General features: G+C 36.2%; 1 protein-coding gene across 2 annotated transcripts in view; it reads right to left on the minus strand.

The window, feature by feature from the left end:
• The window catches only part of LOC102218276 (opsin-5-like), a 58,211-nt gene that overhangs the window by 5,055 nt on the left and 25,991 nt on the right, over nucleotides 1-27,165 (minus strand). The window contains exons 2-5 of one of the 2 annotated variants that reach the window (XM_023330969.1): nucleotides 17,260-17,431; nucleotides 6,293-6,380; nucleotides 6,036-6,198; nucleotides 3,920-4,047 (exon numbers count right to left, since the gene is read on the minus strand). In XM_023330969.1, coding sequence (XP_023186737.1) covers nucleotides 3,920-4,047; nucleotides 6,036-6,198; nucleotides 6,293-6,380; nucleotides 17,260-17,286 — 406 coding nt within the window. In that variant the 5' untranslated portion in view covers nucleotides 17,287-17,431. The remainder of the gene's footprint in view (nucleotides 1-3,919; nucleotides 4,048-6,035; nucleotides 6,199-6,292; nucleotides 6,381-17,259; nucleotides 17,432-27,165) is intronic. The other variant, XM_014469751.2, reaches the window with a different exon arrangement.

Consider the following 27,165-nt stretch of genomic DNA (forward strand, 5'->3'; position numbering starts at 1 on the left):
AGGCATTTAGGGTTGCTGTATTTAAACCTTTAACTGAGAAACCTACTCTAAGTCAAGAATCCTTAATAAATTGCAGATTTATAACTAATCTACTTTTATTGTTTAAAAATGGTTGCTCATCAATAATGTGAACTTTAAACACAGTGATTACCTGTAGGAAGAGTTGCATCACTGAACCACCACTGGTTAAAGCCACTAAACATATTGGGCCCTCAAACTATGATCAAGATTAATGTTTTTGAAAAAGGTCTGCAGCTAAATAAAAAAAGAAACCTAATGTACCTATATTTTATTTTTCTTCCTAATTGTCCTTGCAGTAGTGAATAGGAGGAAATGACTTGTTGTGATACAGGCACATAGGACAACAGACCATTTTAACTGTAGCCAACCTCCATCACTTTGGCATAAAGAAAAAAATACCATGATTTTCACCTGAGAAACATGAATCAAGCTGGTTTATCTAAAGAAATGACAAACTTTATTGAAAGGTGATTAGTCTTTGGCTGAGTTTTGGTGCAGGTTAAGCAATCAGATGTTTTTTTTTAGTTTTTTGAAACAGCAGCAACAAATTAAAAAAGACATTTATATGTACAATTGAAATTTTAATTAGATTCCCCAATTTAACAAATATATTGAATAATAAATTAGGAACTTCTATTTAATTGTGTCCATCAAAGATTTTTCTGCCCTGGTTCCAAGCATAGCTGGCCTGTTGAAATGCGATGATATAATTTATCATGAAGTACAGCATGTCCCAAAAAAGCGCTGCCCTGCTGCAAAAAGTGCAAGGTGTTATTATGTCCCCCTGGATATAGGTGAGTTGCTTAAGTAGCATGGAGTCAGCTACTAAAGACTGCATGTCAGACTCAACACCAGGACTCGGTTACATAAACAGCGAAAGAGCTGCTGCCACTCAATTTACCTGGTAGATTTTTGGGACCCCAGCAGGAATATAAAAAAGGGACAGAATAACAGACAAGCAGTGACAATTTTTAGGCATCAAAGTCTAACAATTTATAAGCATCACCAGAATAACACAACATCTGGTGTGATAAGCAGAAACTAAAACTGGAACATTTAGTGGTTAAAACTGGACCTATTCATTTACAGAACAGAGATTTTAAATAGCACAGCCTGAGATTAATGATTTGTGTGTGTGTGTGTGTGTGTCTGAAAAGATAACAATTTAGCATTTTCTATGCTTTATAGCATTAAGACAGGAATTGACAATCATTATCTCATTTACTATTATTAGGATATGTAAATATTGTGATATTAATAATTTATTAGTTGATACCTAATAAACTTTAATTGAATATGGGCTTCAAGCAATAACAATAGTATATTTGGAAATATTAATGAACATTATTATGTACTATTTAGTGGTGCAATCACACAACTTAATATGTTTGGTGTATTGAAGTATTCCGTTTAGTAAAGGATAAGTTGTTTTTATTTAGCAATAACTTTTATTGTGCAGCTTATACTGTTGGCTCTGACAGATGTATTTGCACAAATATTAAGGATTTTTTACAAACAGTTTTTATAGTCATTTTATTACTACTACAACAAAATATTATGATGCCTTAGAATTTAATACTAACCAAAGAAACAATACATGGACTAGTCAAACCTGGAATTAGTTATTCGACACTGATTAATTAATCGTGTAAAACACAAGTTTAAAAAAAAAAAAAAAAAGTTGGATTCTCAGTTTTTACCAAATGTTACTTTAATCCAGGATGGCTATATTGTTAGACCTTTCATGTTAAATGGATCCTAATAAATGGACCATATAGTGCTTACTTACATACTGACTGACTTATACTAGAGCCACATTCACATTTATACACCAATGCACAAAGCAGTTGGCAATTTGGGGCTAAGTGCCTTGATGTGATGGGAGGAAGTTGGGATCAAACCTACAACCTTCCAGTTGCGAGACAACTATTCTCCTGACAGAGTGACTCCAAGCACAATAAAAATATCCTCCAAGTTTAGATGGAGTTTTGGATTCTTGTGCATGAACTCTGCTTTATTATTAACAGACCTGGCCCATAAAAATCTACTCTGAGTTATCACAGCTATTTTACAGAATGTTAGAAACTCTTTCTGTTCTCTACTCTTTGACAGAAAGGAAAAACAGACCTTTTAGCTATATTAGATTAGAGAGATGGGAATTATAAAGCAGCATTATAGAGAGTTGGACAATACAATGACAAGAGCCTGAGACAGAGAAGTGGTTTTATTCAATTACTTTTAAACTAAGTTATGGCTGGAGACAATCTAGCTGGATCTTATTCAGGATCAAATATTCCTGCCAAATTCCTGTCATTCACAAAAGTATGAATGACAGTGTTTAAATAAATGCAATTTGTTTACATACTTCATATACTTTAGTAAGTGAAATTAGATTATACACAGTTTAGGTTAATTGATTATCCATGTTTCAAGTGGCCATCATGATTAGTGAATAAAGGCTTGCCGTAACAAACCATCGCAGCTCCTCAAATAAACCTGAAATGCTGGTGGAAAGGTATAATGAGCAATTTGGAAAAAAACTGATGAGTCATAAAAAATGACTCTGAGTTAGTCTCTTGGAAAACCTGACATAGAAACATGGATAGCCTTTGGAAGTGTCCTTGGAAGTCCCTACAGAGTATTACAAAAATATGTCAACTGTTTGTGCTGCTGAAAGATCAGACTCAGAAAGATGTAATCATGCAAATAAAAGCTGAATAATTAAAGGGGCAAATGGATGAATTGTGCATTTGGAAAATCCACTACTTGGATAATTTACCGTCACAGCATGTCTATGCGAACTAAACAATCCAAGTTTTATTCCAACAAACAGTGAAAACGTTGTTATAGGAATTTTATATTCTGGATCTTTTTTTGCATAAAAGATAAAGCCAAAGAAACAACACTGAAGGTCTGAAGGCAAAGTATTTCAGGTCACACTATTATAATTATATTTTATGCAAACTATTAACACTGTGCCCTTTGTTGTCTAGAAAACAATATTAATTTATGCAACAAACTTTTTATATGTATTTTTTTACATATAAAAACAGAGGCTGTGAGTCTCTGTTGGTTCATAGCAAAAATGTCATGGGTTCATATCCCCGTCAGGTCAGAGTCTTCCATTATGAATTTTGCATGATGTTCCATGTAATAGTATCTGTCAATACATATTGTCAATAAGTTAACCTATTTTATTCAAAATATTTTAGTTAAAATGAAACTCACATAGACTTGTAATGCACATATTAATGTGTATCTCTTGTGAAATAAACAAATATATGCAACTAATAAAAGGGATGTGTAATATTGAAATGCTATGGGGAACACAATAGGGGAAACTTCTGATTTGGCAGCTATGTTGCAGTCATTGACACCCTCCAACAGGAGGAAAAGCCACAAAGAACATTGAAAACAAAACTGTTCACAGAGTGCTCCATCTTACCAAATTAATGGAAAGCTGACTGGAAATAAAATCATGGTGTTACTGTGCTCGAAACACGTCTCACCTAAACCCCAAACAGAGATTGTAAAGTATTGTCAAGAGGAAGATTAAAGACAGAAAACCCAAGAAAGCAAATGAGCTGAGCTGTCCCTGGACTTCTTGGCACTTCAGACTGAAAACAGAAGACCTTGTCCTCTTGCAGCAACATTTACCATATGATAAGGATAAGCGAAGTTTGGCTCAAAGTGCAAAGCAATAATAATAATTTTACATGACATATTTTTTGCCCAAAATTATAATAAAAACTTCTAATGTCTGTCAATTTTATGTGTTCTATTCGATCATTTCCATCTTTAAAACAAACTGATGATCACACTTTATATTGTGTTTCTGTGATTATGGTTGGTTTTTGCATGGAATAATAATAAACAGTATAAAAAGTGCTTTGATTACCATAGTTTGGACAGCAGACCTTGAGCCAACAAACACAAGAGAGCACCGTGAGATTGGACAGACTGCACAGGCCAAACAAAACACCACAAAAGGCATAGACAGTGCAGGTTGTCAGGTTAAATAACCACCTGAAAAGAAAGAAAAGCAGAAAAGAGCATATGTCACTGAATAACATCTTGGTTAAACAAATATTTATGTGAAAACTCTCTCTGGAAACATTTTTAGACAACAAGAGAGAGGCAATAAATGTAATGCCATTCTACTGGTCACAAGTGACGGCAGGCAGAAAACGACACACTTTGACTGAACACTGGTTGCTTTGACGCCTTACATCCAAAGATCCTCAGAGGATCAGATGAAGATATTGGAGAAGGTCACCAGCTGAAGTGGGAAACATATGGATAATAAAAATTGCAATTCTTGTGACGGTTTTAGTTTTTTTTATGCTAAACACAACTGTGTTGTGAATCTATAAGTTGGTGCCATTCTATCAAACAGGTCTTGTGGCTAGCAGTTTAAACCACTTAAAAGGCTCTTGGAGTACGTTGGCAGCTGGTTTTGGTCTTACTGTTGAATTGCAACTGCAATTCAAAATAAATTAATTATGGCAAATTAATTTAATTTGATCAATTTGCAAAACACTGTCTTTCACTGACCGTTGAGGCAAACTGCACTTCTTGTTTTAAATGTCTTCTTCTTCAGTGCATTTAATCCTGGAAAACTTCAGTTGTTTCAATTATGGTTTGTTGGAGAAAAACATGCTGGACAGTGTTTTTCAAAGAATAGGGATGATAGTCACCTTAAAAGATGGAGATACACTGTTGCTCTACTTGAATGCCAACTAGTTTTTTTGTATTATTTTGGTCCTTGTGTCTCTTTGGCAAAAACAGTTATGTTAAGTAAAATGCTTAATTCAATAGGTTTAGACTTTGTAACTGAGTGTAATTTCATTTTACACCGACTGGACAGTGACTATAAAGCATAAACTGTTATCAAGAAATGAGTAAAAATTTAAGTACTTTCCAGTACTGGATAATATCAATGAAGATTTTCATTTACTGAAAAAGTTTGAATCTACAATTTTTTTCTGCAGTTTATGAAATTAAGCTAATTCTATTAATGCCTATGGATGCAAGAGAAAGCTTCGACCTCTGAACTGTGGGAATCAGGCTGTTTGAATTGTGATAATCACACATGGAAAATGTCTGTTTAAGCTCCAAAACCACCAACTCTGACAATGGATTAATAGGTACATGAATAGATGGAAAAATGGAGAGATACTAAGGGTCAAATAATTATGACTCATTGGTGTTAGAGTTGTTTTTTCATTTGGATTCTGTTTTGATCAGTTGTTTAACTTTTTAAAATCCTGTCTTATTAGTTAATTTCTTTGTATTAGTTTATTTATTTTCACGCATTGCTTTGAGTTTTGTACTCTGGCAAAAGTTTGATTTTTACTTCTGTGGTCCCAGTTCAAGTTCTCTGTTATATAATAACCTTACTTCAGCTGGCCTTTTTTCTCCCCTTCAAAACTGGTCCTTGTCACCTGGCTCTCACTACCTGCACTGTCCTTCAGCTTTTTCCCCTTCTGCCTCTACAGTAATTTGTTATTCTGGTGTGTGGCAACCTGTCCAGGGTTTGCCTGCCCAATGACCGATGGAGATAGGCTCCAGCCCCCCCGAGACCCAGCAAGGATAAGTGCGTAAAGATAATGGATGGAGAGTTCTTCTGTGTGGTTATTCACATTCACCATTTCCTCTGTATTTTAGCTCGTCAGTTTACATTGTTTTTCACTGTTTCCTTCCATTTTCTAACCCTGTTCTTTCATGCTTTTTTTCCGTTCCTTCTTTTTGTGTTTCAGTAGAACAACGATCCCAAATACACATAATCACTGGTTTTGAAATGAATGAAACAAAATGGGGTTCCCAAATCCAAGAGCTCAGGGTTAGGGTTAGGTTTAAGTGGTTGAAATTTGTATACTTTTTTAAAAAGCTTGGTCGGCTGATCTATTTAAACAAATACTGTTGATACTGATAAGTACATGCAAATTTCTTAACTCCAGCCTGATTTAACGTACTGAAAAAGATCCCTGGTTAGCACCTCAAAAGTCACTCACATGTGAGCGTAGGCTGAGGGAATGGCCAGTGGAAACAGAGTTATAGTCATGCTCAAGTCACTGATGGCCAGATTGACGACAAAGAACTCTGCTGGCTTCAGAGAGGATTTCTTTCTATAGGCCACAAACAGCAGGATCCCATTCCCCAGTACGGACAACACACCTGGAAGACAGAGAGGTAAAATAATAGGGAAAGGTTTGTTAATAAACAAATCTTCGTTATGGTTTTTAAAAGGTGAGGAGTCTAATCAAGTTACCAAATATGGTGTAGAGTGTTCCCATGACGAAGTCATTATCTTTTGATATTCTGGACACGAACTGAAAAATTTCGGAGGCATTTCCCATCTTGAGCGAAAAAATGAGAAACAGAATAGAAGAAATTACAGTAAATAAAAATTTACAACAGTATTAAGTTCAAGGATTTCTGAAAACTAATCTGATTTGTTTGTCACAACTAACATACAGCCGTTAAAAGAGGTTTGAATGCATCAAAATGTTTCTAAGTAAATATACACTGCCTGGCCAAAAAAAAGTCGCCACCTGGATTTAACTAAGCAAATAGGTACAAGCCTCCTATTGGATAAGTACTGCATAGGCAATTATCTTTCAGCTGGCAACAAGTTATTTAACCCCAGCTGATGTAATAAGTAACTCCTCATTTCTTAAACAATCGTCTTCCAGGAAGAAATGTGGTCGGAAAAAAATCCTGAATGATCGTGATCGGCAATTACTTAAACGTTTGATAAAATCAAATCAAAGAAAAACAACAGCAGAACTCAGGAGTATGTTTAATTGTGAACGCAAAAGCATTTCCACACGCACAATGCGAAGGGAACTCAAGGGGTTGGGATTGAACAGCTGTGTATGGAGGAATGTTTGGAGGAAGAATTGTTCTGCACATCACCCCTAAAGCACCATGGCACAAGCAAAGTTTGCAGGTTGGAATATGGTACGGGTTGTCCTACATACAGGACATGGAACTAGCAGACTTCATACTTAAAGTGAGGATGACAATCTTTAAAGTGTTTACATAGTTTATAGTCACACCAATAGATAGATCTTGTTGTGACATATCTCACTTGGTTATACTTAACATTGGATACTTATTAGATCTATTCTGTTTTTATCATCTTGACAAGTCATTGTTCCACCAAACTAAAAAAGAAGAGGGGGACAAAATTAAATGCCATCCTTCACTCCAACATCAGTGTCAGCTCAGAAACCTGTGAGGGATTTGCATACCCAGCATGACCTGCTACATGACCCACTGCTAATACAGAATTCATTGTGAACAAGACAAGGTGCTGAGGTAATCTTCCTGAAATTATTTTTGGAGAAAATGTATTCATAGCCTTTCTATTTATCCAATGATTTTACCTGTATTTACATATTGAAGGAAAAGAGACAATCACCTGGGGGTTAAACAGGAGCAGCTTTTGGATAAATCAGAAACTCCACACAGAGTGGGTCTAATCTTCAAACACGACAAGAGATAATGTGGATCTTCAATTATGACTTTATGTGGCTTTTATGTAGCTCTGAAACAGACACAAATGGGTTTATGTAAAAGAAAACCAATATGGCGTGTATCCTGTTTTTGGCCTTATCGTCATGACTGCATATGTTTTCCTCTGAACTACAGCTGACTGTGAGACTCTAAGACTCTGGGCCATCCTGGCACCACTCTTCAAATATCTCACAAATAGCATCTTGTGATATTATCATACATCTGCCTTTTAGGTTTTTAAATGTGTTTCCTCTGATGTTTGGGGAGGTCTGGTGACTATAAAGAAAACAAATGGGACGTGATGGAACTTTACGAAGTCAAGAAAGAAGTTCACCAACACATGAGTACAGAGAGATAAGTTTCAGATGTGAACATTGACGTCACTTATTTTGTAATAAAATGAAGAGCATCCAAAAGTATTAATAATGTGGAAACATGATCAGCATGTAGAAAATTAGCCTCATGAATTTTACTCCGTACTATTTTGACAGCAGGTGAAATTACATGCGAAAAGTTGGCACTTAAGTAAATACTTACAAGTTTATATACAGGAATACCAGCATGCAAATTACTTTAAAATGATTCATAAACAATTATACTTCCAGTCAAACTGAGTTTTGGCAAAGGTACTAACAAATCCACAATATTTTTGTGAGTCATCAAGAAATCTAGTAAAAGCTGCAACACAGGTAATACCCATATAACATAAATTAGAATCTTGTTGAAAATTTCAATTATTTGAATAACTTATTTCACTAAGTAAAACACATAGAGCTGTCTAAACTCTTATCTACACTCAAATCATTGTATCCACATGAACTGCCTGTGCTGGCACACCAAAATCACAGAGGCCAAATCCCGTTCCCATTAACTCTACCCTAACCTACCATTTAACTCAACTATTGCTGCAACATTTATTTATCATTCAGATTCTGTATCACTGAAGATTTGTGCTGTATAGGTTATCTTAATGATAACCAATGGAAAACTTGATGGAAAACTCAATGGAGTTTTTCAAGAAAGAAATTTGTAGCAGCCTAGCTTAGTGGATTATAATATTTAATGCGCTATAGCTCCTAATGTGTGCGAAGGTCACACATTGTGGCGTCATTTAAAGATACAAATGGTTGTAAAAATTTAAACGCCCCAGACAAATATTTTTATAGGTCTTGTGGCTGTTAAGTAATAACTATCACTGTGCAAACATAGTGGACCTTTCCAAACATTAATCACTGCACTATTAGCTGGTTCTGTGTAGGCACATGGACTCCTGTGACCAGTGGTTACTGATGTCTAAGTTAGCACATAACAAAGTGCCAAGATTAAGGAGGCCATTCTTTACAATTTACTCAAACAATAACAATAATAACTATGCACATGCATTTCTGTAAAATATGGCAAATATTGTGATTATAATTCGCCATGCCTTTTTTATATTCTTTGAAGTGCTGTTCAGAATTTGTAATACTGTTTTTTCTGCTTCCACTTAATGGGGCTGATCAATATTTAAATACTGACATGCACCACTTGAGAAAGATGCATTATTACCGTTGACAAAAGCAAAGCAGTCAGCTAGCTAGTAAAATACAGTTAGATAGGATTGTCAGTTGGAAACAAATGCGTTGTGTTTTGCATATTTATAATATTAGTTATAAATATGCAAAACAAAGTGAAAAGAATAGTTTGCATTTCCACTCTGCTGTCATGAAGCCTTGATTCCACCCTACTTAAAAATCCTTAGCAGAAAATCCATATAAAAAGCAATTATATCATGACATTACCGTTCAGTGGAACATCCTCAGTCTTCAGCATGTTTTTTGCAGCTACTGTCAATCACATGTGACATATTTTCATGATATCATCTTCGTAGGTGATGCTTGTAATTTAAGCCAATCCATCAGCTTAATCAAAGGGGACTAATGCTTACCACAAACGGGAAAAGAAACCAACAAAAGAAAAACTGATTTGTGCAAAATAGTATTCTAAGATGATCTGTATCTACAGATTCAAAACTCTGTAAGTTATCAGTTGGAGTCAGTCTGCCTATTTAAGTGGTTCCTAAAAAGGTTGTTCCCAGCTTTACCTGAGCAGAACAGACTAGATTGAGTTCTGTGAAAATTCAGCAAATCATCTGTGAAAGAATAAGCGAACCTTGCAATGAACACTGACCTGTAAGCATGTGCTTTTACACTGATGCTTATAAAAAAATAAGACTTTTTTTTCTCTATTCCATTTAACTTTTGCTTTTGAAAGTAGAGGTCATTAACACAATTCACACAAAGTGAAAGGATATATTGAGATAAAAGGAAATATTGTTCCTTTTATATCATGACAGAAGCAGTGGGGGCGCTACACGTGTTTATTGTTCGGCAGCCAGAGTGAGGCAAAGCACAATAATGACATTTAACATACATGCATACATACGTACAAGATGATATTCTTTACTACTTCATCACTGTTAGACTGAAAAATATATTGATATACTGTCATCTACAGCACTTGTTTCATTACCGACACCATAATGAGAAACTTTATGACCATCACAGATTTTCAGGGTCCCAAACCAAGAAACTAATATTTACAGCCCTGTCTTGGTCTTTATAATCAACTAGTGCTGTCAACTGATTAAAAACAAATAATCAGATTAGTCACATTTAGGCTGGGGGGCTTTTCTGCATTGAGCTTGCATGCATGGATTCTCTTTGGGTACTCTGGCTTCCTCCCACTGTCCAATAACATGAATGTTAGGGTAATTGGTCTCTCTACATTGCCCTAGGAGTGAGTTTGTGTGCATAGTTGCTTATTTAAGTTTTCTCCTGCCATAACTATCCACTGACATCCATCAAAGGTTTCTACCTCCATGCCGGAGATAGAGACCAGCCTGCCCATGACCCTGTAAGGATTTTGTCAGTGTGGAAAAGGGATGGATTACTAACAACATCATATAAGCAGAGATGTGTTTGTTCTTTTATTTACTCCTTAACTGACAGTAATGCATATACTCTTCTGCTCTCACTTTGCTAGTTTGATACAGAAAACATTTGGAAACTACAACTTTAAATACTTTATTTTCCATCTTGTGTGATTGTTGACCACATCCCCTCATGCACCCTCTTCCTCCCTCTGCAGTGTCAGCAGTGCAAAGGGCATGGCTGGATTAACAGTTTGAGAGGATGAAGTCTAGAGAGAGACACTTTGAATAAGTGTGAGGTGGAGCAGTGAGGCAGGGCTCAAGAGAAGAGAAGAACCCATGCTCATGCTGATTTGTTCAAGAGGAGAAAAGTGGCACAAAGAGAGGCTGAAAGTCATAAAGTGCCTGTCAACCCGGTGCTGAATTGTGGAATTGAGGGTAATCATCGGAGAGGACACCAGTGACAACTTAAGCCTTGCTGTCATATGAATGGAACCTAGGGCAATGGGGCAATATTGCAGAGAGGAGTTGAGGGAGATATGGATGTTGTAAAAATCATTTGAGGCTGTAACAAATAGGAGAAGACTAGTGAGGGATGAGACAAATCCCATAACTGAAACTGTCAGAAGCATAGAATTGAAGGCAGAATGATGGCGATTACCCGCAAGGAAAATGGGACAGAGAAACAATAAAGTGGAACTGAAAGCATCCAACCAGTGCACACAGATGAGTGAACACCCTAAAGACAGCAAAGCCATTGTGAAAATCAAAAACAAGGGTGATTTTTCCACTGAATATATTTGGAAAGCGGAAATATATCAAGACCCCCTGGGTATGAGTTTACACCCACATTTCAATTTACAGATCCCCAGTTGAAACATAGCAGTTGGCAAGTTGGCAAAAACAGTTGGGGGAGTAAAACAATGTCTGAGCTGTATCCTGTTTCTTCACAAGAATTATCTTCACAGCACTGTTTGTTCATTAAATTGTGAGAATGTGTTGAATTAGATGATGTACTTTATGCTCAAAGCACTCAAAGAAAAATCTCAACTCAAGTTCTTTACAAAATGTAGCTAATGAGTGAAACGGTCTCCTTGACATCATGGTCATGACAGAAAAGTTGCTCTGCAAACAGATTCACATAAAATTCAATGTTATGTGAATTTTAGAAAGTGAGTTTATTTTCCCTGTTAAGAGTTATCATTTCAGCTACAAATTTAAACATCCAGATCTTTTTTCACAAGTACAGGCTTTTTATCAAATATATAAATATCTTTAAGGTTGTCAAGATCTTCATAGATATATTGAAAAAGTAAAAGTATGGATAAGTGAAGGAATTGTTTTAATAATCGAATGAGCACCTGGTTTTAGTTCTGCAAAACTCAATTATAATTGCTGTCAACTTCCATTTGGCTGCTCAAATCTGTTGATAGTTAAAGATTAAGTTTGTTTAAACTACATGCTGACACAAACAGAGGTGATTATCAACTAAAGAACTGGGATCTGAGCTTCAAAACAGAACTAGTGGTTGATAGAAGTAACTTCAGGTTCAGTTTGGGATTCTTAGTATTACCATGCTGGTTTAACTTACACCTGGATCTTCAGCATGGTAGAAAATGCTGACAGATCTTAACTGATCAATTATCTGAGAAAGATGTTAAGAACAACAGTGCATGAACGGGGTGCACTTTTGTTCCCCACTAGATCTTTGTGAAAGATGCCTCGGCACAATTGATGGTTGTGTATCTAAAACAAGGATTGATTCTCTGAAGTTTCTCACTCCTAGATTTTAAAGATTAAAATCTCTGAAACCTTCTTTGTTCCTTGTCTCTGATATTGAGTCTCTAAATCTAACACTCTGTGTTTAGCATGACTATGCACACTCCTTGATTCACTTCCAATACACTTTAGATTTTCATCGTTAAGTCTCGTTAAGTGTGATCTCTCAAAGGACGTTTTGAAATGTCAAACCTAGGCAAGGACTGGATAAGTGTATTAAATTTTTGCTTAGGTAGTTCATAAATCATTGTTCATTATAATTTTTTTTCATCTGACTTCAACAAATTCCTATCAGTTGCTTAGGTGATCAATAACTGACCAAGCCAAGAGGAGTGAAAAATGACATGAAATGAAAGCCTTTGTTGACTGAAGCAGCCCAGCAAAATTCAGGATGCAACTCCAAATTACATTGTTCTGCTTCAGTTCAATGACAATGAATGAAAGTTTTTTTCAGTTTACACACTTTTTTATTAAGATGAAACTTCTCTTGAGTTATTGATTTAAATATCACTATGCTTGCTATCCACTACTGCTGTTCAGAAGTTCTATTCAAATACTAATGCCTCTTTGACTAAATGCAGATCATTCATTGCAGTCATTTTTCATTCAGCTGTCATATGTCGTCTTCAATTTAAAATCCTAATTTATCATTGTGTGCCTGCTTTTATGTGATTTTCATCATCATTATTCTTCAGAAGCAATCTCTCAACTTGCAGTCAGCACATTACAGGAGCTGTTAACAGATGCATATTTGAAGAGTGTGTGTTGACTGGAGGAACGATATGTGAGTTGTAATTTTCATTTAAATTACAAAGCATTTAGACCTTTAACCACTTTTTAACTACTGAGCTATTAAAACATATTTATTCATACCTTTTGTCTTCCCAGTATGATTAGAGAAGAGTAAAGCAGGTTATCTGCAACTAAGGCAAACATAGAACTGAATCTGTCTTCTGGCAAAAGGTGCAAGAGTTCCTGATCAAAAGTTCACAAAGGCAAAATTTGCAAATATGAAGTTATCAAAAAGACTGACCTAGTGAGGTAGAATCATAGCTTAATGATAGTTTTAAAGATAATTTTGTGTGAACCTTAAAGAATTAAATGTAATCACCTAAATTTGGCCTGTAATCATCATAAACCATGACTGGTGTGACCCCCCTGTGATTTTTGATTTTATGATGCTGAGCGGCTGCATACATTACCTGCTAAAAGAAGAAAAATGAACAAGCTAAGAGCAATTATTAATCTATCTGTAGCAGATAACTTTCTACCAATCTTTATTTTGTATGAATCCAGGTTAGTTATTCCTGAAAGCTAAAGCTAATACCTAGTCCATAAGGGGCAAAGACCACAGCATCTTTCTACCATCTTCAAAAGCTATTTTATGAGCCGTTAAAGTGTTGTCAGGTTTACATTGGGAGACATATTTACCCAGAATTGATTATTATTTTCAAGGGAAATGGAGACAGGAGAATCAACATTGATTTTTTTGTGTGAAACACTTTCTTAGAACACACAACCATTTGCAACCACAAAAGTTTAAAAGTATAAAATCTGTCAAACTGTCCTATAATAGTTTTGTTTTTTACACCACTCCCCTTTAATATCAAACACTTATTTAATGCTGAGTAGATGATTGTTATATTCCGATTAACTCGGTTGCAGAAAATAGTTTAGTGATTTATTTTAATGTTATCTGACAAGTCTTGGCTTCCAGTAATTGCGATCGGCAGTTTTCTGTAGAAGAGAGTCATGGGGGTTAATTTGGCTCAGATTTTGCAGGTAAGTGTATGGATACAAGTCTTATTTGTTTCCTGAAGTGTTGTGGCTCTGGAGTGTTGCATGCTCTGGGTAAAAACACTGGCACTGGAATCCTGTTGGTAGCATTTGTTAAGGTGGGTCAATAATGATGTAGACCAGGGAAGAAAATATCTGTTTTGGGAGTTGAGCATTTTATTCACTTGTTCTTTTTCTTGCAGGGAAGTTGCTTGAAAACCAGATAAGTTACAGCAGCTCCTCTGCCAAAGGTAACTTTCCAGGTAGATATTCTGGAGATGACTGGATTCCATGAAGCAGGAGTTGAGCACTGAGGTACCTCAATGTGAGTCCCAAAACATCTAGCTTTACACAGGAGTTTATTCATTACTTAAATTTAAACGGGGACATAACGTGAAAAATGCTTGAGAGCTCTAACCAATAAAACAATAAGACACTGGGTGAAGAGGTCTGAATCCAACAGGTAATAAATCAATCACTTAAGGGTGTGACTGCTGACAGCAGGCTAACCCGATCCAAAGAGGAGATTTATTCCTCAGGAGAAGAAAGAAGAAATAACAAAAACAAAATCACACAGAGTCAAGGATCATGGTCGTGTTTTGTATAATAAAATTAGTGGTGGTGCATCAACTCCTTCCTCAATTCCTTGTGTAATCATTGCCAGTGTAACTCTGATCAGGGTTTTAAAATGGTGTTTCTATAAACAGCTCAGGTTTTTTGAGATGGGTTATTTTACTACAAAGGACACCACTTTGTCCCGTCTACACTAACCATTAGCTTCAGCCTCCAAGGCCAAATAATATGTCTTTATGCTAAATGAAGACAGCAAGAGAATCACCCACTGAAGGCAAGCTATTACCTGCTGTCAAAATTTCAACAAAAATGCAGTTAAAAAGCTATTCCTGTAAGCTCAAGTGATTCTTGACATAATTTTAAATAGAAATGTACCTAATTAAATTATTCAATGAACTAATCACTACAGTTACAGACACATTTGTGATCAGTTTTCTTTATATTTTTAGAGAACATGACATATTAATTTTAAGGCAAAGGAGAATAAAATTATGCTATCATAATGTCGCATTCGCTTTAGTAAAAAATGGATTTGTATTCTTTGTCGTGATCGATTTTTGCAGTTTTAATTTGGGCTGTGAGTCATGAAAAGATTGTAGGTCATGTCCTATCTAAAGGTCATTGAGTACTTCCATTCTGAGCCTCTTCTTTCCAATAAAAATAGGATTTGTCAATAAGTAGGACAGGATTATACCATATTCTAGAGGTCGTGTTCAGGGGTCAAAACTGCAAAGTTTTGAAGTCATCCTTCAACCTAGTCTGGGGAACGCAGACAGTGACTAGCGGGAAGACAGACAGGGGGAAAACCGGGCACAAATGAATTTTACAGTGAACTACATGGGAACCGGTCTGTGTGTCGTAACCACAGTGTGAAGAGTCATGGGTGTCATTCACTTATCTCTGCTAATGCATGTTATGAATAACTAAGAAAGAATTTGCATGAAAATCCCTCTAAAGGCCATTGTATCATAAAAAAAAAATATTCAAGTAAAGAGCAACTTATTATAGAGTACAACTCCTAAGTGCAGCATGAAAACTGAACTTTAAAATCTCTTTTAGCACATAAGTTCTCCGGTTATTTTTGCTTGCAATACTGATACTGCATGTCAATGTATCAGCACAGCTGTTGCCATGGTACAGACACGCAAATCAAGCAACAGTGTTAATCTGTGGAGGTTACACACACCTCTGTTCTCTTCTGACTTTGTATTTGCCCACTCTTCTTTACCAATTAACACATAAGTTCAAATTTTCCCTCAGAGATTATAAGTATGTCATGCTACTAAAAAAATTTGAATGGTGCTAATTTTATGTTTGTTATAAATAATTAGCAAACATTGTGGCTTTGAAAATTTCCTTCATTCTTTCTGTCTTTCTCAAAGTAAAAGGGCTCTGGTGCCCTTTCTGTGTATCTACACAACTTTAACAGAATTAAACATTCTGACTGAGAGCTGAGTTCAGTAATCTGTTGTTGTACTTCTTAATAATTTCCCTGAACATTGCAGATCTGCAGATACCAGCAACAAAGTCTCACCCACACTGTGATTACATCTGAAGTGTTTTGATTTAAGGCCAGAAAACAAGCATTTCAAGTCTCAAAACAGGAAACAATTAAAAAGATAAATCAGAAAAAAAAAAATATATATATATATATATAAACATCCTTGTAAAATGACTACAAACCTCTCACATTTAATACACCTTGTTCAGAATCATCACACCGCAACACGGGTAGCAGGAAGAAGCACCTATTTGCAGAGTGGGCAGAAACTAAACACATTCCATCTACAACATCAGTACTCATGTGTAAAAATACAAAGAAAAAAAAAATATTCTTTTCAAAGACAAAGCAAATACTAATCTGTAGAATCATTGTTTGACTGTTACATACCACAGTAAACTCACACACAAAACAAGATTTCAATTTTAAAGCTCTAAGGAAAATCTCAGAATAGTTTGTTTTGTCCTCATGGAGCTTTTAGCTCATCAACTGATCTGTGTATTTGAGATCCAGTTTGAAGTTTCATCACACGGTAGTTTAGCCATAATTTAAAGAAATAAACTTTCCTCTTTGTTATTTAGACATTCCTGTGCCACAGCTAATTTCTGAATGTAACTTAAGTGGTGAAACAGAGCTGCACCGTCTATTGAATTGATAATCGCATAGTAAATGCAAAATTGCAGTGACAAAAGACTTTTTATTTGGATTATTTGGTAAGTCATATTATTTCAAGAGCTATGCATTAACATAGACTCATCACTCTTGATGCTCACACCTCATATACACTAAATTTCCATTTTTTATTAGGTTCACCTGCTCAATTCTCAATACTAATAGCAAATCAGCCAGTCACATTGAAGCAACTACATGCACATATGCAATGTCACATAGCCAAGATGACTTGAAGTTCAAACTGAACTTCAGAAGTTACATGGATGATGGTATCAGGTGGGCTGCTACTCCAAATAAGCTAATGTGCAAAATAGGGCAGATTGGTTTGAGATGTTAGAAGGTCAACAGCTCCTCAAATATCCACTAATTACAAACAGATCATGCAGATTGCCATCTCTGAAGGATCTTACAGCAGGTGGACTACAAATAGTAACAGACTACAATGGTGCCACCACTGTCAGTCAGCTTTATGAACAACAAGTATAATTGAAACACTTCTACCTACCTGAGTGTTGTTGTTGACCATGTCCATTCCTTTATGACCACAGTAAACCCATTTTCAGATGGCTGCTTCCAGCAGGATAACGTGCCATTTCTCAATGTTCATATAATTTCAAGCTGGTTTCCTGAACAGATAAATGAATTCACTGTTCGGCCTCCAGAGTCCAACTGGGCACCTTTAGAAAGTGGTGAAACAGGGGATTCACATCATGAATGTAGAATCAAAAGTTTGATGCAACTGCAGGATTCTATCATGTCAACATGAAACAAAACATTTGAAGCATATTTTCAACAATTTCATGAATCTATGCTGCAAAGAATTATGTCAGTTCTCAGGACAAAAGGTTACAACACCTTACTAATAGGGTTTTGTAGTAATAGTTCTGCCACTGCTTGGAAAAGCAACGGCAGAACTTAACCCTTCCTTGTTTTGCCTGATTACGGTCTTTGCTGTCTTGTTTGCAAGACCACCTATGTGTCTTTAGTCGTCTTCATTGTCTTTATAAATGCCACGTTTCAGCCTCTGCACTCTGCCAGATTCTTAAACTGCTTTCACAGTTAATTAATTATTTAAGAAAGTCTAGCTTTGTTCCGCTCTGACATAAAGATCTAATACGCTGTCTTGTGTCCCTAGATATTGGATGACTAGATTTCACTCAATTGTTGGTGCTATAAGCCAGTGTGTCTCTTGGCCAGGTGTCTTTCGAAAAAGACATATTATCCCAAGGGACTTCCTGGTAAAATAATGGTTATATAAGTATATTCAAAATAACTGTTGCACCAAGATTTAAAAGAAATAGCTGTAAAGTGTTGATGTTGGTGGCTGAAATATGAAATCTTACGTAGAATGGTGGGAAAATTTTTATTAAAAAAAGAAATTATGAATTAATTGCAAAACATATAAGCATGATCATGTCAATAGGACATTGCTAATTTTTTAAATTTTTTTACTTAAGACATCACAAATGTGAATAAAGATTTGGAATAAAGAATTTTATCTTCAGTCATGAAGTGTAGTTCATTGATGAGGATTTAAGCACTGTGAGACTCAGAGTTAGGTGAAGGAATTAGTTTAATGATGTGCACAAGGTTCACAACACCGTGAAATGCAGGTCAGGAATCAAACTAAATCACCAAACTCAGGAAGACGTACAATGACGACCAACGACAGAACTATGACATGAATTACGACATTCATTCATCCATCCATCCATCCATCCATCCATTTTCTTACACCTTTGACCCTAGTGGGGCTGGGAGGGGTGCTGGTACCTCTCTCCAGCGAGAAATTTTGGGCAAGAGGTGGGGTACACCCTGGACAAGTCTCCAGTCCATCACAGGAACTATAACATGAAATAGGCTAACTATGAGAAGCTGGGAGCAGAAGACACAGGTGAGGTTAACGCACAGGATAATCAGGGGAACAAGAGACAGCTGGGGCCAATCAGGAGCTAGACAAGACAGCACAGGGACTAAATGAACTAATAAACACAAAAACCCACATCCTCACAGTGTTGTTTTACCAACAAAAATATATCTCATGTAATCAAAAGGCATTCATCTTTTTGCCCCAAATAACTCATAGAGTTGAAACCACAGATGCACATACACAGAATAAAAAGTCAATTTGTTTTCTCACTTACTGAAATTAAACCAGGCCAAGTTTCTCTTGTTTAAGTCAGTTAGAGTAACAAAGATTCTATTTGAAAAATGTTGCCACAATGAGTAAAAGAATATGTCAGAGATGTATGGACTAATGTCTTCAAAATCAGATGTTGCCACACATAAAGAATAGCACAAGTTAAACAATGACAGAAATCTGTTTTGGTCCAAAATGGGCAAATTAACCCCAGAGCAAAATCCAAAGACCTTGTGAAGACGCTGTCTAAAGCTAATAAAAAAGTTTCACTATTCACAGTGAAGCATGTCCAATACTGACATGGGCTGAAAGCCACTCAGCGATGAGGGACTCAAAAAGCAATCAGAACTTCGGCAAACTATTGTGAGAAGCTTAGCCAATTATTACAATTGAAAGGCAATGCTATCAAATACTGGAGAAATGTATGTATATCATGTGATTTTCAAGACATTGATTAAGTAAATCACGGACACTTATGTAATTATTGTAGCATTTAGTAAATAAAAATATTTGTGGTAAATTTAAATGACCTAACACAAGAGACGTTTGGACTTATTTATCTTCAAATTGTGAGAAAATATGTGTCTTTTCATTTAGTGTATATAAACTTCTGGTTTCAACTGTAAATGCTGATACATACATTCCTCCACTGTTCTTGAGAGCTGTGCCTCAGATGTTATGAAGAAAGTCAGATAGGCACAGAGTTCAGAAAGCAATTTAAAATCTGAAAGGTGCCCTATGCTGCAACAACTTGGAAAAACCCAGCAGGGGAGTTAGACTCTCAAAATGTGAGTATGAAAGATGTCATTACTTGCAGTGACAGTCACAGTCAGTGGTGGCTTTTTTCACTCACCACAGAGCCAGAAAATTTCAGCACTTGTGTTTTCAGTGTCTGTTGTATGTCACATTTCACACTTGTTACAAATCATCTGTTAGAAGGTCACTTCATCAACAACGTTTGCACAACAATGTAGGGGTTTCTCAGAACCGTTTTTTTTTTTTTTCTTCCAGTCTTGGTGTCAGAGTTACTGCTTTTTGGATTTTTAGTGAACAAGTTGATGTAACAAAGTAAAATTGACAATGTTTTTAAGAGTCATCTCATCTCTCCATTGCTCTCATCACCATTTAATGTCTTCAGCTTTCATTTTCTTGTTTTCTCCTTAGGGCTTTCATCCAGCTAGCCCCAGTTTCAGTCTACTTTCTTTTATATTGTTTTTAAATATTTACTTCTGTAGCTAAATAATGGACTTTTTGCACATACCTATGATCATCCAACTTTATTAGATTTGAACAAATGGAATTTACATAACAAAGGCAAAGCTAACAAAAATCAGTTTATGAAGAGTTTTTTAGCAATGGACTGACTACGGTATATTAATAAGAACTGTATATTTATTCTAATAAAGATCAGTATCGGTATGATGATGCTCCTAATGTTGTGTGTAACTTTTTAACCTTCATACAAATTTTAATTATACACTGTAAAATGTACGATAAAAAATGGTAAAATACCAACAATTACTGACTGTAATATCCAAAGCATTATATTACTGTAGAACGTACATGGAATTACCATAACTCAACATTGCTATGTCTCGCACAGTCTCTCGTGAGAATTGTGCGAGGCGTCAGGACCAGAGGCCAGGAAGGCGAGCCGTGAGGGTGGTGTGGAGCTCGATGTGGAGACAGAAGCAGACTCGCAGATCCTAGCTGTGGGCATGGAGATGGAGTGAGGTGCACCTGATGCAGTGTGAATCGGGTGATTGTGGCATCAGATTCAGAGCCCAAACCATGCTAGAATGATGAAGACTTCGGGAGTCTGCTGAGCTGGCAATCCAGTAGTTGGTGAAGAATGACTTGGAGCAGTTAATGTCATCATTTGACTCTGAGCCAAAGTTACCTGACCCATGCTGGACTGGTGCAAGGCATCTGTAGCCGGCTGAGTAGAAGGCCCAGCAAGTGTTGCTGTGTGTGACTGCGGCACTCGGGCCATGGGATGCCGTTGTCCACGTGATGCAGGAGGATCATGCAGTGTCAGAGCAGCTTGTTTCTCTAGGCATCTTGGACCTACCTCTGGAGGGCAGATTGCCAGCCTGGTTCCCCCGAGGATACATTTATGATCCTTTATCTCATAGAGACTACTATGAGCTAGGGACACAGAGGGCGTAGGAACCAAGACAGGCATCGATTGGGCAGGAGAATATCTTCCCTTCTGGTGATTAGGAACGATCCAGGCAAAGAGATCATCATGGTCCTCATAAAAAAAAGTCCTTCAAGTCCTCCTCTTTCAAACGAGGAGGAGACTTGAACCTGAGTCCAGGTTCCCAACTGCCTCTCCATGCCAAAGGTCATACCCACCACCTCAGTGAGAAGCCTGGACTTTGACCCTGGTCCAAAGGAACCGTTTACTTGGCTCGGGTACTGGCAGGATTCTTTTGTCAGGTTTGGTGATGAAGGAAATAAAGGTGTGCTAAAATGTGAACAGCGGCATGGCACAAACCTAGAGACTCGACTTGACTTAACTTGACAAGACATGAGCGTTCACCAAATAACAGACGCAAGGCGCACAAGAATCCCGCACCAGACAATGGCAATACTTGAACTTAAATATTACGCGAGACAGGTCAGGGAATTAAATGATCAGCTATCACAGGTGAAAAACATGAGCTAAACTAAAAGGAAGAACATTGAGTGGGAGAACTAACTACTGTGCAAACAAGAAATCAAACCTAATATCTGTAAGATAACAGAACCTATAAAACACAAAACCCCATGACAAAGGCAAAAACATTGACATCATGACAGCAATTCCCGAATGAAACAAATTTGCCATCCCATCGTGATTGATGGAGATTAAGGCAAAATAAATACAGAAAAAACATTATAACCACAAAATATTGCCTACACCTTTAAAAGTCTGAAATGATCAAACCTTTTGTATTTTCTCTGTCAGAACGTTCCCCAGTGTTTCAGCCTCTCATTTTCTCCCACAACTAGCCAAATTCTCAAGACTTCTCCGGTCTGTCCCATGCTATATATATATAAATGTAGCTAGCATTTTTTGACAAAAATGTGTTCCATTTTCATTTGAGGCCTTTGAAAATGTCCAAAGCACATTTTTGGCTTCCCCGTTGTGTATCCACCCCATCACTCCAGTAGTTTGGCTTGAGACATTTAAAATTCTTTGGAACAGGTTTCCAGAAAACTTGATACAGTGTTTTGTGATGGAAAAGGCCAAAACCCCACTTATGAAGAGAAATGATCTGTATTGTCATTTGTGCAATGATGGCAGTCTGTGCTTCTCCTGGTAAGTAAGCCTCCATGGAAGTGGCCAAAAAGTGGCTGCCAAATATTCACAATCACTGCAAGATGTAAGAGAAGGTGATGTGGTGGGGCCAGGATATTACTCACTAGTCAATCAGTTACAAACTCAAAGTGAAAATGTGAAACGGTCGCCAGCACCAAAAAGAAGGCAGCAGAAAAAGGTGTCTGATGAAGATGACACAGTACCACTTGAACAAAATGTTGCTGTTCAGGCTGTTTAAAGTGGGACATAAAATTCATGGCAGTAACTGAGACAACAGAAACGCAAGAGGAGAATAAACTCCAAACAAAGATGCTCAGTGAAAAGACTAACTTCAGCTCAGACAAGGTAAAAAAATCTTAAGAAGTGTACATACTACTCCCAAAGAAAAGACATAAACCAAGGAACATATCTGCAAACCATGGCAAAGGAGTGGTCATTCCTCTTCAAGGAGCTTGGTATGACAGCCCACTTCAAAGAGCTTACCAGAGTAACTCTAATAGAGACTTTTCTTACCAGCGCCAAAAACAAGGGAAAATGACTTATTTACTTTTTCAGAGCCATCTGTGCACAAAAGTCCAAACGGTTCTTCAAACCGTTATAAAACTGAACATTCTGAGAGGACAGAATGTTCTCAGAAAATTTTAAAGATATGGTTCTTCTTTCTCACTTGAACGAAATAGAGGGGACACTCTTGCAACATTGTATAAGTAAATATTAATTTTCAGTGAATGAATTTAAGAAAAACATTTGACATAAAATGCACTGTCTAAAGTTTGTATAAGACTTTAAATAGTAAGGACTATTATTTGTTCTCTACATTATTAATTTTTTGCAGGAACCTCCTGTTATGCCTCTAACAGGTTCATTCTTAGCATAGACTGCAAGGTTGTCAGTGACTGATTCCCAACCACCACCTCCACTGTATGTATGATGTTAGGAAGCTATTACTGTTTCAATATCCATTATCCCATGCAGCATCCACACTTGAATTACTTCAGAGGTAAAGACTTTTTGTTTTAATTGTCTCATTTAGATGAAGTCTTATTCTTATACAGTGGTTACTTTTCATGTATTGTGTTCACATAGGTGCTTTCATAACATTAATCCAGATAGGGGCAAACGTTGAAACCAAGAAAAACAAGAAGCAACTCTCAGGGAACCCAAAGGTCCTTACCCTCACCACTGAGCTCTTTGATCATGAGTGGAGAGGAGCATGTTAAAGACGGACCAAGTTCAAATGTTAAATGTTATAACAATACGTTTCTCAATCTTGATGGTTACAATTTACAATATTTCTTAGTTTTTAGGGTCCTTAGAATTTATTTGAACAGGCTTATACATTTTGCTGGAATTACAAAGGCATGTGTAGATAATAAATTAAAGGCAACAGCTACTTTTTTGTTATCTTTGTGAGAGGCTGTTCTTTTAGTTAACTCAAGCAAGAGGGGAAAACTGACCTGGATTCTATATTCTAAAATTATGCAGTTATTTGATTTAGATGCTTATAGCTCATGTCTGCACATAGACATAGTTTAGGGTCTCTCAAGGTACTTAAGCCAAAATGTATTTTATAGCTATAAATCCTATAATTATTTAAAGTGTAAAACATATATAAATCATGATCACCCTTTAATTGTTTTTCAAAGCCTTTCTAGCTCTGCCACTTTTAGAAACTGAGGAAGTATCTTATTTGAATGATGACGTGTAATGTTGATATTCTGTGCCTGATTAGGGTCAGGTTTTTGTTATAATTAGGAAAGGGTGTTTTTTTATTAAGCCTCTCACTGCATTTAGAGATTGAGTCATTAGAATATGTCTAACAGTTGTGTGGCATCAAGACAGCGAAGGATGAAGTTAACATCCACATTTTCCCAAAGAACTTTGTGATGAAAACAGGTGAGATTTAAATAAATTATAAAGAGTGGATGTCTTAACAAAAAAATCTGTGTCATCTGTTAAAACAAGACAAGAAATAAAGAAAAGACATGCACTGTCTGTAAAGAATCGACAGAATAAATATGGTGGAACAGTTACTGAATACTACACGAAGCATAAAGAGGGACGGACAATGACGAAAGAATCAGAAGAGGCAAACAAGGTACCAAAAAGACAAAAAAATAAAAATAAATGGGAATTTGATGTCACTTTAGATTAGTGATTTGCTCATGTGGCCGAGCAGCGCAGAGCTGGATGCGTCTCCAAACAAGCAGAAAGGCAGCCGGTGAAGCAAAGACTGTATTATTGACATTGGGCTGCTGGATTGCCTATTCTGGAGTAGCTTTAGCCTAGCCACCTGTTCATTAGTACCTGCATTATCGGTTATCTGAACTTGAACGTTATATTGTAGTTGTGAAATCTAGCATATTAATTGGTGATTTTGATGGTTGAATGATTGTTGTATTGTGAATATTTTAATTGACAGATTTATTGAAGTTAGCAGTTATTTATTAATTCAACATTTAATTATTTAAAATGGGTCATAAAATGTTAACTTGAAAATTTATATATTTGTAAAATAAATATTCATGATTAATATCAAAAAGTTAATAAATGTAATATTTACATTTAAAAGGTAAATATTAATTTGAAATGTTGCATTTTAAAGTTTAAGAACTTAAGCTCAGTCATTTTGTTCATTTAACTTTAATCACTTTGTGGCTTGATTCACAGTGGTTTGTTTAGTATCATTTTCATGGTTTGCTTAGTATATTCTTTGCCATCTGAGTGAAATTAATTTATGTAAACTTAAATAATACAGGTTAGTAATATTTATTTGTTCTTCTTTTGGGTTTGTTTAGGGTTTTTTTTACCTGCTTCTGCATCCAACTGTAAAAGAAACATTCTGACACACTGATAAATAAATGGAGGATAAGTGAAGAAAACTGCTTGGTGTTTTGAGTGGAATCCAGTTAATAAAAAAAAATCTGTCTCAATGTATCCATCCCATTTCAAGTGGGAAAGCTCCACAAATTAAAGGAGAACTTAACATTATGCTCAGACTGTCATCCAGTGTCAATTAAAATAAGCTCTGTCCGAATCCACTGTTAGTATTGGACTGGGACACCCAAACCTACACGGAACCTAAAAGCAAACAACCCTCCCCACCCCAGAAAACTCAGGCTATGTTTGCTTGCAAAAGGATTTGGACCTAAACTAAGCTTCTACAATGTTTCCTGTCTATTGGTTGGTAAATGAATAAAAAGCTACAGAAGTAGAAGGTTCAAAGTAAGAATAATAGGTTGCTTATAGATCTCAACGCTTAGGACATCCTTGACTGACTGATTCGGTCAAAGATGTGATACTGTAGTAATAAACTTTAACAAAAGCCTACTTGGAGTAACTTTTAACAAAGGTGGGTATTTTCAGTATTGAAATGAATTGATGATTCATTAATCATCCACAGAAGTGATTTAAAATATATTTGAATCAGTTGTGTTGGAACAGAAACACATCTACAACATGTGGGACACCAGATGCCCCAGGCTAATGATTGTTCAGCTCTGTTTAATAGGCTCTTTTTGAAGCTGAGGGTTTCAGGGTTGACAGCAGGGACAAAATCTTTAGCTGTGGTTGAGTCAACTGACTTCACTGGTGTAGCTACACTGTGCTTTTGTTTAAGAGTCTTTGATGTTGAATGCTTTAAGGGTGGTCTATTTGTACTTTGCCAGTGGAACATTGTACAATTAAAAATTCCCCATTTATTTTGATAAAACAAGTAAAATATAGAAGTATAATAACTTTCTGCTGATGGATATTGGATATTGAAATGCTTAGAAAATGGAGGGCATTATCCATGGCTTTTCTACAGGGTTGTTGTTTCAAGGTGGGATCTCTGTAGTTAATTGCCTGATGTTCTTTGGATTTTAAAACATTACAACCACAAACTAAAATGTTTTTATTGGCACCCTCTCCACCACGTAGTGGACAGACAGCAGAGCACCTTCTCACATAGGCTGCTCCAGCTCCGCTGTCGTAGGGACAGATACAGGAAATCCTTCCGGCCACATGCCATCTCACTGTACAATAAAAGCTAAATCATTGTTCTGCACTGATCAGTCCGATTTTGCACAACTGCACTGTGGCACACTTGCTGTACATATATTTAAATATACATATCTGCATTTTTTGAATCTTTGCAAGGACTGCTCTAAGTTGCTTTTTATATTAACAGCATTTTATATTTTTACAATTTATAGCATTTTATATTTTATTTTTATTTTTTATTTTATCTACAACTACTACTCAGTGGTAGTTGTTATTGTGTCTTGTCTCTATGCTGTAACTCTGAAGTAATTTCCCTTCGGGGATGAATAAAGTACTTCTATTCTATTCTATAAAATCATAGATTTTTTTTACAGATAGGGAGTCACTCACTTCTGCATTAATTTAGAAGTAAATAGGGATACATGTATTTTTTTTCTTACAAAATACTGAATATAATTACAGAACATGGCAATAAAGATCACACGCAGCTGCAGTACTGAAAGAATATATTTTTCTACATTATTGTCTTCTTAGATCCAACATTGCACATCTAAAATCCATCATGACACACTTCATCAAACCTTGAATACCTCTTGCTGCCATATAATACTAACATAACACTTCACTCTTAGTGAGCAGAGGTATTTTTGACTCTTCATAGTTTCCAGTGCTCATTAGTGAGGATTTTATTCCACAGTTTGGGTCATTATAGCATACATTCTTTTCCTCTTCTTGGTAGCCTGATGACCCAGCATTAAAAATAAAGTGGATGTCTTTTTCAATAAAGCTTAGAGCTGGCTCTGACAATGAATCATCCTTTAATTACGTTGTTATAGGTCCAGGCTGTTCGGGGAGTTTCTATGATGCACCAAGCTCCACATATATACTCTAATCTTTTTCTATCATTTCATATTTATGTCATCATTGAATAATGCTTTAAAAATAAGTTAGAAAAATATGCACTATATAGACTCTGTACT

The sequence above is a fragment of the Xiphophorus maculatus genome, chromosome 1 (assembly GCF_002775205.1).
Source record: "Xiphophorus maculatus strain JP 163 A chromosome 1, X_maculatus-5.0-male, whole genome shotgun sequence".
Lineage (NCBI taxonomy): Eukaryota > Metazoa > Chordata > Actinopteri > Cyprinodontiformes > Poeciliidae > Xiphophorus > Xiphophorus maculatus.